Source organism: Drosophila sulfurigaster, chromosome 3 (assembly GCF_023558435.1).
Source record: "Drosophila sulfurigaster albostrigata strain 15112-1811.04 chromosome 3, ASM2355843v2, whole genome shotgun sequence".
Lineage (NCBI taxonomy): Eukaryota > Metazoa > Arthropoda > Insecta > Diptera > Drosophilidae > Drosophila > Drosophila sulfurigaster.
In genome coordinates, this window is record NC_084883.1 from 43,619,110 (window position 1) to 43,633,183 (window position 14,074).

Below are 14,074 nucleotides of genomic sequence, written 5' to 3' on the forward strand. Positions count from 1 at the left end.
CTATAATTTACTAAAGAGAAAAATAATCTACAAAAGTTTTAAAAATGCTTCTAAGTTTCTTATTAAACCTTTAAAACGAATATAAACTTAAGGAATTCATACTTAACTTTCAGTACCATATTTACATAAAAGTGTGCTATTAAATAAATACCCACAAGTGAGCTCAGTTTTCTTTAATTTTTTTTATTTATTTTTGTTTGGTTGTTTTTTTTGTTGTTGTTTTGTTTGTTTTAAACGCCTAGTTGCTACGTTTTTTCTTTTCAATTGTGTGTTTTGTTTTTGTTTATCGCTTATTTACTTAATTTTACTAAAATTTTAGTGGTTTTTTGTTTTGAACTTGCAAAGAGAAACTTTTGCTTTTCGCCTTCAAATGAAGACGATATTTTTTTCTTTTAGTTTTTAAAGAATCATCAAAAAGTTGTTGCACAGTGTAAAATTACAATTCTTTGTGTGTGAGTATGTGTGTGTGTGTGTGCATATGTGTGTGTTTGATAATATATATATAATCTATACAACTAACGGTCTCTCTAAGAGTTGACAATCTTTATGTGTGTTTCTTTTTTTTTTTTTTGATTTTGTTAGTTTTTTTCTTTTCTAAAAATGCGTTTCGAAAAATTGAAATCAGAATCAAAAAAGTTAACAAAATGAAGGCAATTTAGTGTGCAGTTTTTTGTTGTTGTTGTTGAGTGTAGTTTACGCTATTTTTAATATAATTACAATAATGGCGATTAGTGATTTCGTATTTGCAATTGTTTACATAGTTAATAGGTAATAAAAAATATATAACGATGATGATGGCAAATATATGCTTTCAAATTTCTTTCTTTTCTTGCTTGCAACACTGCTTGAAGATTACTTTTGTGGTTCTTGTTGTTAATAAATTGTTGCTGGTGTTGTTGTTGTTGTTATTGTTGGTGTTAATGTTGCTGAGCTGTGTTTATTTCAACAAATTAGTATGGAACATTTGAGAAGAGATACGAGACACTCTCGCCATTATGTGTCCGTCTAACAGCCTCGGCGAACATCATCGAGACATCAATGCACTGAAAGATGAAAGAGGTTGTTAGAAATGGTTTGAACTCAGAAGTTTATCAGCCGATTGTTAGGAAATTTTTAGAATACGTTCATATAGCTATAATGTGTTGTATTTACTTTAAACAAACACTAAATTCAATAAATTAAGAAATCTTGGAGCTTACCTGTATTTTGGGACAATCCCGCATATGACCGTCCTGCGGTATGGTATTGGTCACAACGACCGCCTCAAAGCAGGCGTTGTTAATGCGTGAAATCGCCGGGCCCGAGAAAATGCCGTGCGTCAGTATGGCATAGACCTAGAGAATAGAAAATCAAAAATTATCTTTATGGATAATGATAGATGTTAATGGGAGACTTACCTTGGTGGCGCCTGCTTCCACCAGACGATCGGCGGCATGCACAATGGTGCCACAGGTGTCGGCCATATCATCGACCAGAATGGCAATCTTATCCTTCACATCACCCACAAGCACCATGGAAGCCACCTCGTTGGCCTTCTTGCGCTCCTTGTGTATCAGGGCGAACTCAACATTCAAACGATCCGCAATGGAAGTCACACTATAATAAAAGATATAATTTACTAAATAAATAATTCCAATGAAAATATTCGTTTTTATTTACCGCTTGGCACCGCCAGCATCGGGTGACACAATGATTGAGTTTTTCCATTCGGGAATGTTCTCTTTGATCCATTTGAGTACCGCTGGCTCGGCATAGAGATTATCAACTGGTATATCAAAGAAACCCTATAAATGAAACACAATATAGTTAGCAACTTTTTTAGTTTACTGTCTAAAGCACTTCAAACAAGTAAACAACTTGCTCAAAGAAATCTTTCTACTATATTCCTTCACTTCTGAACTAACAAAAATCTTAAAACAAAACAAATTATACCACGTTAAAATATACTATAAATATATATAATCCCAATTATCAACTGCAATGTCCACCTACAATCGCAATCTGAATGCCGAAGAGCAAAAGGAACTCGATGAGTGGTTGAAAATCAAACGCATCGAGTTGAATCATCGAACACGACGCGATCTCTCCGATGTGGTCCACATGGCTCAGCTTTTTTAAGAGCATTCTATTCAAATTGGTCAATATGAAGAACTACACATCGCATGGCAATTTGGCGGCCAAGATACTCAATTGGGAGACCTTCAATCTGAAGGTCTTGCGAAGAACTGGCCTGCATCTGAAGCGTCCCGAGCTGGAACAGTTGGCATCTGGGGATTTGGCTGCGATACGAGCTTTGCTCTTTCATTTGATGCACTTGGAACGCAATGGATTGCCAACGAATTCATCAAATGCTCGATCTCCCCGCAAAGCTCCATCGCCGCGAGATTCCAATCCAGATCACGAACAAATCTCGCTGGCCAAATACGAGGAACTCAAGATGGTCAATGAAACAAAAGCTGAGTTTATCAACTTGTTGAAGAATAAAGTGAAATATCTCGAATCGGTGACCGTTGATAAAGACAAACGCATTGCTCAATTGTTGAGTCATCTGTCCACGTTAACGATGCGCATTATTGCAATGGAATCACAGTCCGAAGAACTCAAGTAGCTTGTATCAAAAATACCCAAAATTTTATATACAGAGACATTGTTTCCTCTTTTTCTTTTACTTTTTGGTATCGACTTCTTCAAATAAACAAAATTGTTGTGATTTGAGTGTCCCAAAAGAGAACTAATTGTTATCGTTAATGGGTTTCAAATGAGGGTTTTGTATAGTGTTATCATCTGTCAGATAAAAAACTTAAGAAATCATTGTATGTGGCAAAAACAGATTGCAGTTGTCCGATGACAATTGCTTTGCAAGGAATTCTAATGTCTTGTACTTTATGGTATATTTTGAGTGTAGAAGTATAGATAAATACCAAATTGTGCAGTCGGTATATAAATTCAGTACGGGAAATATAGCTTTTGGTATATTTTGTACCTTATGGTATATTTTGAGTGTAATAATATATGTAAACACTAAATATATTAGACAAATTTTGAGGGTAATAGTATATCCAAATACCAAATATAGAACTCGGTATATATATTATGTATGCGAAATATAACTTTTGGTATATTTTGTAGGTTATAGTATATTTTAGGTTTAATAGAATATCCAAATTCTAAATATAGCAATCGGTGTATATATTCGGAATACGAGATATAGATTTTAGTATATTTTGCACTTTATTTTGAGTGCAGTAGTATATATAAATACCAAATATAGCAATATCTTTTGGTATGTTTTACTATTTTTTCAGTACTTTGATACCCTGTATCTCAATGTCGAGCTCACTCGAATGCAACCTTATTACTTGTTATATTCTCTTAATTCAAGCTTACCTGAATCTGTGAGGCATGTAGATCCATGGTTATGATGTGATCCGCACCGGCAACTGATAGCATGTTAGCGACCAATTTCGCCGAGATGGGCGCACGGCTCTGTGCATGGGCCAGCAAGGAAAAAAGGAGAAAATTATAATGGAACATTAGCGTAGTTAGTAATTTTGCCCTGTGCGATCTTAACATTATTTATTTTATGAGATTTTAGGCCATGGTGGAAATAAAAATAAATTGTAATTAAAATATAACATTTAAATATTACGTATACGTTCCAAATGGGTAAACATAGACACGGAATTTTTCATTTTCTTTTTTTTGCGACACAAACACAAAGGACAACAACAACAATAATAACAACGACAACGACAATTGTGTGCACTATGAATATCACTGCAAATAGTGTGCGAGAGAGAGAGAGAGAGATAGACAGACGGAGAGAATAAGATTGGAGAGAGCTTCAGAGCGAGCGAGAGAAAGAGAGAGAACAAAAGAGAGTGTGCTTGAGTGTAAACGACCAATGAGAGTGCGCTCGAGTTAATCAAAAGATACACAAAAGGGGGGAAGAGAGCGCGGTTAGAACAACAACAAAAACAAAAGTGTGCAAAAGAAAATTATGATAATTTTGTTGATCGCGCCGATTCCTTGTCGCCAAATTTCGATAACTTTCATGCGATTACGTGGAACTGAATCAAAACAAACATATTAAAGTAACTGCAATTCTTCAGTTAAAAAGATAATAAATTAAAAGAGCAAATTGTAAGCATTTATTTCGATTGTTTTTTTATTTAAACACAATTTTGCCCAAAGCTATTTAAAAATTTACAAGGCTTTATAGACCCGACAAAGTTGGACGCAACTACTCACAGTATATTGTCTGGCTGAAAACTCCTAAGCACATTTTAAGTATAGTATTTGTTTTTTTTATAAATAAATGAAAAGAAAAAGAAGAAACGAAAAGTTGAGAGAATGTTTCACTTTTTTGTTTTGTAGATTAATCAAATCAAACCAAAAGCTGGTAGGAATTGAAGGGATGATATTTGTTAATGGGATTTGCGGGAAAAAATAGAACAAGGTATTAAAATAAACTCAAGGTTCAAATCAAGAAAAAAAGAAATATATAATATTTAAATGCTAAACGCTATCTGTAAGTGTAATCGCACAAAAAATATTTACAATTTGAGAGACGTAAACAAACGCATTTCGAGTTCATCTCAATGCACTTTTCTTACAGATTAATCAATAATCGTCAATCAGCAACAAAAAAACAATTGTGCACCTCGGGTTCGGGTTCAAGTGCCATATTAAATGGACCCCCCTTCGATAGGACAAAAGCTGACGTCAACTAAGTATAGTATAATGGGTTATCAATGGAAAATAAATACAATTATTACTGCATGTAAATAAAACTGAAAATCACAATCAATGGATCTGTTGCTATGCGAAATTCTTGTTATCAGCAGGTAAAGTCACTTTTTGTTTTTGGGAAACTGAAAAATTGTTTTGATTGCAGAGAGCAGGTTGAAAAATTTGAATAAAAGGTGCCAGAAGATGCAAAATAAATAAATGAAAGTTCTTCGGAGAGCCGAAGATTTAATACCCTTGCAGTAGATATTCGAAAAATTTCAACAGTTCTTAAATTTCATGGAAAAATCTGGAAAAGCACTCGAGTTCAAATAGAACATCAGCATTAAATTTACCAATTATTCTATTTACTATATAATCATGATGTATAAAGACTTTCAGCAAAATATATTCAAAGGATTTCGAGTTCAAATAGAATAGGCACATTAGCTTATCGAACCATTCAAAGGATTTCGAGTTGAAATAGAATAGTCAAAGCAATTCATTCTTTTTAAACCAATTCTATATGATTTATGAGTTCTAAAACGTGCAAGGGTATATATATTTAAATATAGGAATATATACTAAGCACAGTTTATATGAAGTAGACGAACAACACAAGACAAGAAACGATTACGAGCAGACCGCCATATGAAATACCAAAAATTAATAATAGTTGAATAATTTTTAAATATTATATGTATAGTCTACGGTGTTAATATAAATATTTATTATTTAATATAATTTTTTTATTTTCTTTTTTTGTTGTTGTTGCAATGAAGCGCCGCCGACAGCAAAGAAACAAAAATTATATTTAAAATTGCATTTTGAATAACCAATTAGTCGATTGAAAATTGTCAAAAATTTTGTTTACAATGTAGTGAAATTTTCATAATTTGCGCATCTTCTCATTGCATTTGTTTAGATTTTCACAATCGTATTCTGTAGTTAGTTTAACATGCAACATAAAAAGACAAAAAAAACTGATACATTAGAAGCGTATAATTTTCGTATTATTGTAAATTTTGAATAATTGCCGAATTGGAAGTTTTTACCAACGTTTTGAGAGAGAGAGAACCCAGAGACCAGAGATTTGAGATTTGAGGGAAGTTTGCAAGTTGTTTTTTATTGGAATTTGTAATTCTTTTGGATGAGTTAAATGAGTTGAGAAATTGCCCTTTAACTTTTTTTTAAAGAAAAAACAAAACAAGTTGAAAATTAAGTCCATTTATATGAAATGTGAGTTGAGAGTTTAAGTTTGGAGCTATGAAGAAAGTAAATACCCTAAATTTCCAATCGTAGTTTTTCTTGGCAAGTTTCTTGCTTTCCTCTTTCTCCTCACTGCCCGGCAACTAGAGTAGAGATAGGTATATAGAACGTATGTTGGCACATATATAGATACATAGTTAAAGAGATGTAGAGAGTTATAAAGAAAGAGTGTTATTAATCAAAAAAGACTGGAGAGAGAGAGAGAGAGAGAGCGAGAGTTGTAGAGCAAATCGTAGCACCAGCAGCAACTCATTAAAGCAAAGATTTTATGTACATACATATATATCATCTATATTATTTGCTAGAAAATACAATATTATATTTATTATAGAAAATTTCTCCACATTATTTTTGCAATTTTCTTTTTACAGCTTTGCTTCCTTGCAACCAAAAACAAAAAAAAAAGTAATCCAAATTGAAATGAACAAAAAAAAAGTATTCAAAATGCAAAAAAATAAATCACATACACACACAGAGAGAGAAACATTATTATATAGATAACCGGGTTATATATAGAAAGTATGTACATGGTAAATACGATATTGAAAAGAATAATTATTTTGATTCTTGTTTGTTTTTTGTTTTTTTTTTTTAATGGGGTTATTAACTGTGGACAGTTGTATGCTCTACTGTCCGAAATATTCTCAAATTGTGTGTGTATAGTATATCGCATTATGTTTTTTGAGGTTAAGGAGAGACAAAGAGATAAAAAATATTCAAAGAGAGAGAGAGAGGGAGAGAGAGACAAAGATCGGTTGGCAGGATTATGTATGTAAGGCAAACCTACCTTATCTTTTTTGTCTTGGCGGGCATATGGAAAGCAAGGAATCACAGCTGTAACACGAGAGGCTGATGCGATTTTGCATGCATTTATCATGATCAGCAGCTCCATTAAATTATCATTGATCTCGCCGGAACCGGACTGCACGATGTAAACATCTTCGCCGCGCACCGATTCGCCGATTTCGACGCTGAAATTGGATAAATTTGTTTATTGCACAATTTTCAAAACGTTATGCCATTACATATAGAGTATATATGATACGATAAGATACGATATGTGAACACAAATCAATATACATACATACATATATATGTATATATTGTAGAGTCGTAGTCTTGCTTTACCTAGAAACTCATACGAGATATTCTTACACACATATTTACTTGGAACTTGTGTAAACATGCCTAGAGACAAATATTGGCCCTCATATTACACCCAAACTCACACACACACACACACACACACTCACACACATACTCAGTCAACTCGCACTTAAGCTATCCTTGCATTGAATTTCTGCTGACGCTTGCAAGTGCGCCCCATAGAGGGCGTGTGTGTGCAGAGAGTGCGATGAAAGGCGTCTCGTGCTTCTTTCTTTCATTTTATGCCTCCCATATGCGTCATTAAATACCCTTTTGCATTTCCAACTGACTGTCGCTCAGTTTTGTTCTCGTTATTGAAAGTTGGGGGCGTTCTTGACCTCATAAAACGTAATTATTCTTGTACAGCGTTGGTAACTCAATCGATATAGCCTTGCCCATCAGTATGTTCTCTTCGAACTCGACTTCTATTGAGCTGATGTGTATGAAAGTTGTTACAGATGCGTCTTAGAGCATTTGCAAAGTCATTGAATTGAGCTGAGGCTGATTAGATTACTGCTTGCCTTCATAGCTACAGCTTGAAAAAAGTGTATTTCTTTATATAAAAATATAGAATTTCTGCTTGGTAATGATTTTTCATAGACATTATTATTGCATAATAAAAAACCAAGATCAAAAATCACAGATATATCACAATTGACTCAGTTTCAGTTCATAAAATTTTATGACGTGTGCGTTTTATGGAATTCTATTTTATTGGATTGTTAGACTTTATAATAGCAACTTCCTTTTTTCTGTGGTTTCCCACCCTCAAAATACGATAATAGCAACTCGACTCGACACACTCGAGATTTGAGTTTTTGATATAAATAAAGTGTCCATCGTATCAGACTAGCTAAACATAAATATACAACAAAAATGTTTGGCTGAATTTCAATAATATCCATCATAATAGACTGTCATTGCGGCATATCATATATCATAGCAAACTTTTGCTGTGTTGCTGGGGAAAAGTCTGAAAGAAATGGACGCTTTATTGTTGTGTTTACGTTTGGATTTTCTTCTCTTTTGTTACAAAACACACACAAACGAAGCACTCTAACTCACACACACACACACACACGCACACATTTGGTCATTGCCAGTGAAGGTTAATTGAATTACGGGGACTAACGACTAAAACGTAGTATTCAGAACGTATCGAACGTACGTAGCGCCCTATCGATTGATAAATTTTGGACATTTTCAGTCGTGATGTCGTGCTGCACAGAATATTAATTGTTTTTTGCTGCCCAACAGACATTAGCGCCAACGAGCAAAACTAATCGCAATCATCACAAAATGTGAACGTCAACGCGAGCAGCAATCAGCTGTTTTTTTTGTTGTTTTTTTTTTGCTTTTTTATGGCGCTGTGTGCTATACAAAATATTACGCATACGCCGCATTGTTTGGCTTCGATTTTTTTCGTTTTGTGTGTTTGGGGGTAATAAATGCAAGAAAATACTTTTTGCAATGACTTTTGCTAGCAGCAGTTGCAGTTGCAGTTGACGATGCATGAAATGAATGCATTTCTTTTTTGTTTTTTTGTTCGAAAACACTTTCGCCGCTGACATTGCTCAAATGCCAAGCAGTTTGGGGTTGGATTGAGGGGGGAAGGGTTGCTTTGACTCTTTCGGGATCACAAATTGGCTGCGGGCCAAGCACTCTCCACACTCTCCTCAGCTGTCACAATGTTGTGTTAGTTGCCGGTAGACCGTTGCCTCAAAGCAGCTGGTTTCGTCTTTTGTTGTTTTTTGATTTTTTTGGTTTTTGCCTCATCTATTCTTTGTGCATGTATTTTTAACTAGCTGTTTCTCTGCCAGACAACTGACAAGTTTACACACGTGTATAGATAGCGTAATCTCTTCTAGAGTTTTTGGCACTATCAGTCATATAAATCGACGTTTAGTGGCTTGTTTTAAATGCCATATCTTGGCATCTTAATCGCTTGCGTCTTACTTTGCTTATCAGCTTAGCCCTTGCTCCCAATTCCACTGCCTCCCCTTGACCTCCCGCTCTCTCTCAATCTCTTCATCTCTCTCTCTCTGTCTCTCTCTTTCCCTCATTCTCTCTTTGCATGAGCACGCAAATTCCTTATCGATCAAACTTTTCAATTACAAAATATTTGCTTGTTGATGATGTGTTGTGGGTTGGTTTTGTTGCGTGTTGCGACCTTTTATATTGATGGTCATTGGGTTTTGTGGGTTACATTATTGACACAAGTTGCATTGGCGGTTGCCTTTCGCAAGGTCATCTGTGGTCTGCTTTTTGGTAATACATTCATTTTATTATTCATTTTTATTATTCATTTTCATTACATTATTAAATGAATAGTGAAGCTGCGAACGTGCGCTTATTCATAATGGGACAGAAATATTTGTTGGATATGAATGCTAATGACGTCATCGGTGCGCCCTTCGTAACGAATCTTGTTAATAGCCTGAACCATGCTGTTCTAGTTGACAACAATAACAATGTGCTAGCGCTCCAATCAAGTCAAAGTGCAAGGGAAACAGCAATAACAACAACAACAACAACAACTAACCTAACTGTCAACATATTCGTTACACTGTTGCTCAGGCTCTCACGAGCACATACTAGAAAGAGCCACAACAAGCCGACAAGTGCGCAGCCAACAACAACAACAGCGTCAGCGACAGCAATCACAACCACTGTGTTGTTGTGTCTGCCTTTTGCACACACGTGGGGGTCGGGTTTTGATTCGTCTGCAGAGAGAGAGAGCAAAAGAGCGATAAAAACGCGTGAGCGCAACGCAGCCATATGAAACATGTGGGGGCGTCGTTGACGTTGACGTCGAAATCGAGTCGCGTGCTCTCATTTCGTGTTCGCTCTCTCACACATTCACTCACTCACTCAGTCACTCGCTCTCTTTGCTTAAAAACGTGACAGCGACGTGTTGTTGTGGTTTACTTTTGCTGGTGTCTGCTGCGTCTGGAGTTTACCTTTCGTATGTGCCTGTGTGCGTGAGCATGCGTGAGTGAGAGCATAATATACACACACTCACACACACACACAAATGCAAGAGGTGTGTATGTATGCAATACTCATACGCGTATCATGTCAAAAAGCTTAGCGCGCATTATTTATATTATAACCTCTAATTTAGTTGCCGTTGCCGTTTCCATTGCCTCAGTTCTTTAGCCAGCTTTTGCTATTTTGCCTTACACTCTAATTGTTTGCTAATTTCCTTTGTATATTTTTCCACGTTTATTTCATTTTATTAAAATTTTCGTTTCGTTTCGCCTCAGCTTGTGTGTGTGTGAGTGTGTGTGTTGGCATTTTATACTACTGCTTGTGAGTGTGTGTTCGTTGCGCTGGCTGCTGATAAGGCGCCAGCCTAGAGACACTTTATTATTATTATTGTTGTTGTTGTAGCAGCAGCTGACTTGCCCTATGACTGTGTGCGTGTGCGAGTTCAGACGTATGCATGTGTGTGTGCGTCTGTGTGAAGCAAGCCGAAGCTAGACGGCAAAGTCGCGATTGGCGAAGAAAAAGCACATGGGACTAATTTAATTAAAATTGATACTAAATTTATGTTTTGATGTGGGACCTCCTTTTACTTATTGTTTTTTTTTTCTTCAATTTTTGGGGTTTAATGTTTTTATTTTTTTACTGTTCGAAGTCAAATTGCACGCGACATTGCCAGAACGCGTTTGTCTTTGTGTCTTTCACTGTGTGTGTGCGCCTGTGTCCATGTGTCAGAGTGCAACTGTGTGTGTGTACGTGCGTGTAGTACACACACATACACAAGGCAAGCACACGGCGACCGAGACCAATGACTACGGTGTACAGTCCACTTGTTAAATCAATAAAAATATATAAAAAAAAAACGGAAAATGTTTTAAAGAAATGCATAGACACAATCAACGTTTTTTTGGCACAATTTCTTGTCCACAAACAACACTGTCAACCTTCAGCGAATGTCAAGGACCAAAAGTCTCCTGGACACGCACTTCGCACTGGCATTTTCATTTGTTTATTTATACAACAATTTCTTTCGTCTTTGAGCATTTTCACACATTATTTTCACTTAGCACCGTTTATTCGTCTTGTTCTTTTGTGTATGTATGTGTATGTGTGCTGGGCACTTACCATGTTTCCAAATTGCTGAATTTCTTGGTGACCACCTTGCCGAGGTCGATGCCAAGTCGATCGACGATACGCTGCGCCAGATCCGGATGCGAGGTGCCCGAAAACACTTTAATGTTTGGCATTCTGGAGTGTATTAGATTTAGACAACCAGCCTGTTTCTCCAAATTGTCTCGGATCAAACTTCTAGCGCGTATCGGATTAGCAGAACGTACTGGCATCACACAATCTACGAGTACAAGTTTTTATTATAAAAATTTTTTTGCAAAAGCAGCGACGTCGCCGTCGCCGCTGCCGCCAATTCTCGCTCACTCTCTGTGGCCTACGTGTATGCATATGTATATGTTTCTTTTTTTGGGGGGATAGCGTAAGAAAGAGCGAGAGAGCGAGCGCATCTGTAAGAGAGCACAAAGTACACGTACACCGCGTCTGTGAGCATGTAATGAAAGCGACGTAGCAGCAGACAGAGCGTTCTCTCCTCACACTCAAACACCAAATATTCATTCATACAACTGTCGTTGGCAGCGCAAAAGCTTTTGTGTCTGCGTGTGTGAGAGAGTGACGTGGAGAGCAACAGCTAGTAAGAGCGCAGAGCAGCGGCAGCAGCAAAGCCACCCCAAAGCAGACATGTGATTTTTTGACGTATTGCTGGCTGTCGCAACCTGTGTGAGTGAGAGCGACCATATAAAGTCGAATGCTATTGGATACTCTTTTTTCTCAAAGTCCGTGTCATGCACAATTATCCTCAATTTATTTTTAAGTTTACTTTAATTTTGGCAAAACTAAAAGTGGCGTAAATATTTGTTTGTTTAAATCTTTAAATATAGATCCTTTAGCCAATGTGACAGTCTGGCAACACTCTTCAAGCGCTCTCGTCACTCATACGCTCAGAGCGCCGAAAGCTCGCAATGCCTGATAAAGGCTTTGACTCTCACTGCCTACTGCAGCTATAAAATATGCCTGCATGCAAACAGGCGCGTGCCAAAAAGAAAAAAAACAAAACAAAAAGCTTTTAAACACGACACAAACCGAACAGCTGTTTGTCTGGTATGGGAAAGAGGGTATTTCTTGATTTCTTAAGGTCAGCAAATGACCATAAAGCCTTGACAATGCACAAGGTTGCAAAATTAAAACAAAATTTTCGGGATACGCACCATTTTGGTCGAGCTCTGTACATTTCGTATCGGGCATAATAATATTTATAACTTATCCACTTTTTTTCAAATGCTGCTTTTTTTGCACGACGCGCGTCAGGTGCTAACGGTAATACACGACTGAGTAACTAAGTTTTTTGTTGTGCCACCGACAGGCAGCCGGGCCAAACAATTTATTGAGCGCAAACGAGCAAAAGCAAAAAGAGCGTACACAATGTCTCTATATAGTACAAATATTATTGCGTTTCTTTCATGTGCATGAATGTGTATAAATATATTTATTTATTAGAGTGCCTTCTAGTATGACAGTTGATTAGACAATGAGAACAACAGAGACGAGCGCAGCGCTGTCGACAGCAGCGACTGAGCAATTGAAACTGAGCGCGTACATGGCGTATGCGTATGCATCATACACAAACACGCACACAAGCGTACATAGATGATAGAAGCCAGAAGAGCTTTTCCACGATTCTCACACACACAGTTATTCTCTTTCTCACTCTTGCGCACGTTCTTTCGCTTTCTTTTATGGCACAGCTGATTTGCTGCATTTACGAGGGCTGCATACCTAAAAGTTTTTTTTGTTTTTATAATTCGCATGGCTAATTTAGTTAGGCTGGCCTAAGGTAATGGCGCCTGCCAAGGGGGCTCGTCGTCGGCATTGTTGTTGCTCAACTGTACTTGAAACAACGAAATGTCAACGCATGAGATTCGCCAAATTGTTTGCGTGTCTATATTTAAATGAACTAAAGCTAAAGACTTATGCTGAAAACACAAAAGAAAAATCCTACGGATGCTGACGTACTCTCTGTTTACTTGTGTGAGTGTGTGCATGTGAGTGTTTGTGTGTTTGTATGTGCATATATTGACGCAAATGCAAATGGCGTCGTTGCATTTAAAAAACAACAAAATATCAAAAAAAGGAGCTGGGGGCGAGCAACCACGTGTCGGCTTCCAGTATGCTGACAGCGCACGTTTTTTGTGCCCCACAATAAGAAACTCACAAACATACACATAGACACTCAATCGCACACACACATACACACAGCGCAACACGTTTTTTGGGCAATTTAATAAGCAACTTACTTGAAGTACGGGCAGTTTTTGCAATTGTTTTTGTTCACAAATTGAATACAAAAGTAAATTGATCGTTTACAGTAACATTTATTAATTAGATTTACTCACTCGAATTTTTATTTATTTCACACACTTCCCAATGCAGCCGCTTCAATGAAAATGCAAAAGCTGAATGATTTCATACGCAGCAAAGTCATGGAGTTGAACTGCCAACAAAGAGAACACACAAAAGAAACATGAAGCGAGAGTGCTCTGTGTGTATGTGTGCGTTGCGTGTATCTGTGTGTGAGAGAGTGAAAGAGCAAGCGGGTTTGGCTTGCCGGCAAGAAGACATTGCTGCGCTTGGAGCTGGGGAGCTCCGACGAACGTCTGTGGAAAGAAAACAAATGAAACACGTGCCCAGTAAACACAAACGAAGCGTACAAATAAACACAAACTGTTAAAGAAGTCGCCTGAAAAGCAACAAATGCTTCTTGACTTCCTGATAACGACTATGATAACATCTTAGTCACTGCTCTTCTGGCAATTTGGAGCAGTCACTTTAAAATCGCCGCAACAAAGTTGTTTATTGGGTTATGTTCCGCGACTCAAAA

At 36.9% G+C, this 14,074-nt stretch overlaps 1 protein-coding gene across 7 annotated transcripts; it reads right to left on the bottom strand.

Moving 5' to 3' along the window:
- Nucleotides 1–520: 520 nt before the first annotated feature.
- On the bottom strand, nucleotides 521–13,718 carry LOC133840455 (ribose-phosphate pyrophosphokinase 2). Of its 7 annotated transcripts, none has more exons than XM_062272296.1 (9): nucleotides 13,590–13,718; nucleotides 11,254–11,479; nucleotides 6,785–6,968; nucleotides 6,012–6,080; nucleotides 3,388–3,486; nucleotides 1,660–1,784; nucleotides 1,398–1,596; nucleotides 1,200–1,334; nucleotides 521–1,043 (listed from the first exon to the last, which is right to left on the bottom strand). In XM_062272296.1, the coding sequence occupies exons 2-9, from the start codon at nucleotides 11,469–11,471 to the stop codon at nucleotides 951–953; spliced, it is 1,122 nt and encodes a 373-aa protein (XP_062128280.1). In that variant the 5' UTR covers nucleotides 11,472–11,479; nucleotides 13,590–13,718; the 3' UTR covers nucleotides 521–950. The 7 variants fall into 7 exon arrangements, with proteins under 7 accessions (XP_062128280.1, XP_062128283.1, XP_062128279.1 ...); XM_062272299.1 differs by having other exon boundaries at nucleotides 11,254–11,464; nucleotides 13,590–13,657; XM_062272295.1 differs by lacking the exons at nucleotides 6,012–6,080; nucleotides 13,590–13,718 and adding exons at nucleotides 4,252–4,275; nucleotides 12,405–12,456.
- Between the last annotated feature and the right edge of the window lie 356 nt (nucleotides 13,719–14,074).

What these genes read in the sequence shown, in the direction of transcription:
- LOC133840455 (XM_062272293.1), bottom strand. Translation starts at nt 12,441, where the DNA reads ATGCCCGATACGAAATGTACAGAGCTCGACCAAAATG. An exon ending in TTCAGCAATTTGGAAACATG is followed by an intron (nt 6,969 to 11,253) that starts GTAAGTGCCCAG and finishes ATCCAATTTCAG; the next exon opens with CGTCGAAATCGGCGAATCGG. An exon ending in ACTACGATTGGAAATTTAGG is followed by an intron (nt 3,487 to 6,011) that starts GTATTTACTTTC and finishes GCCCATGCACAG; the next exon opens with AGCCGTGCGCCCATCTCGGC.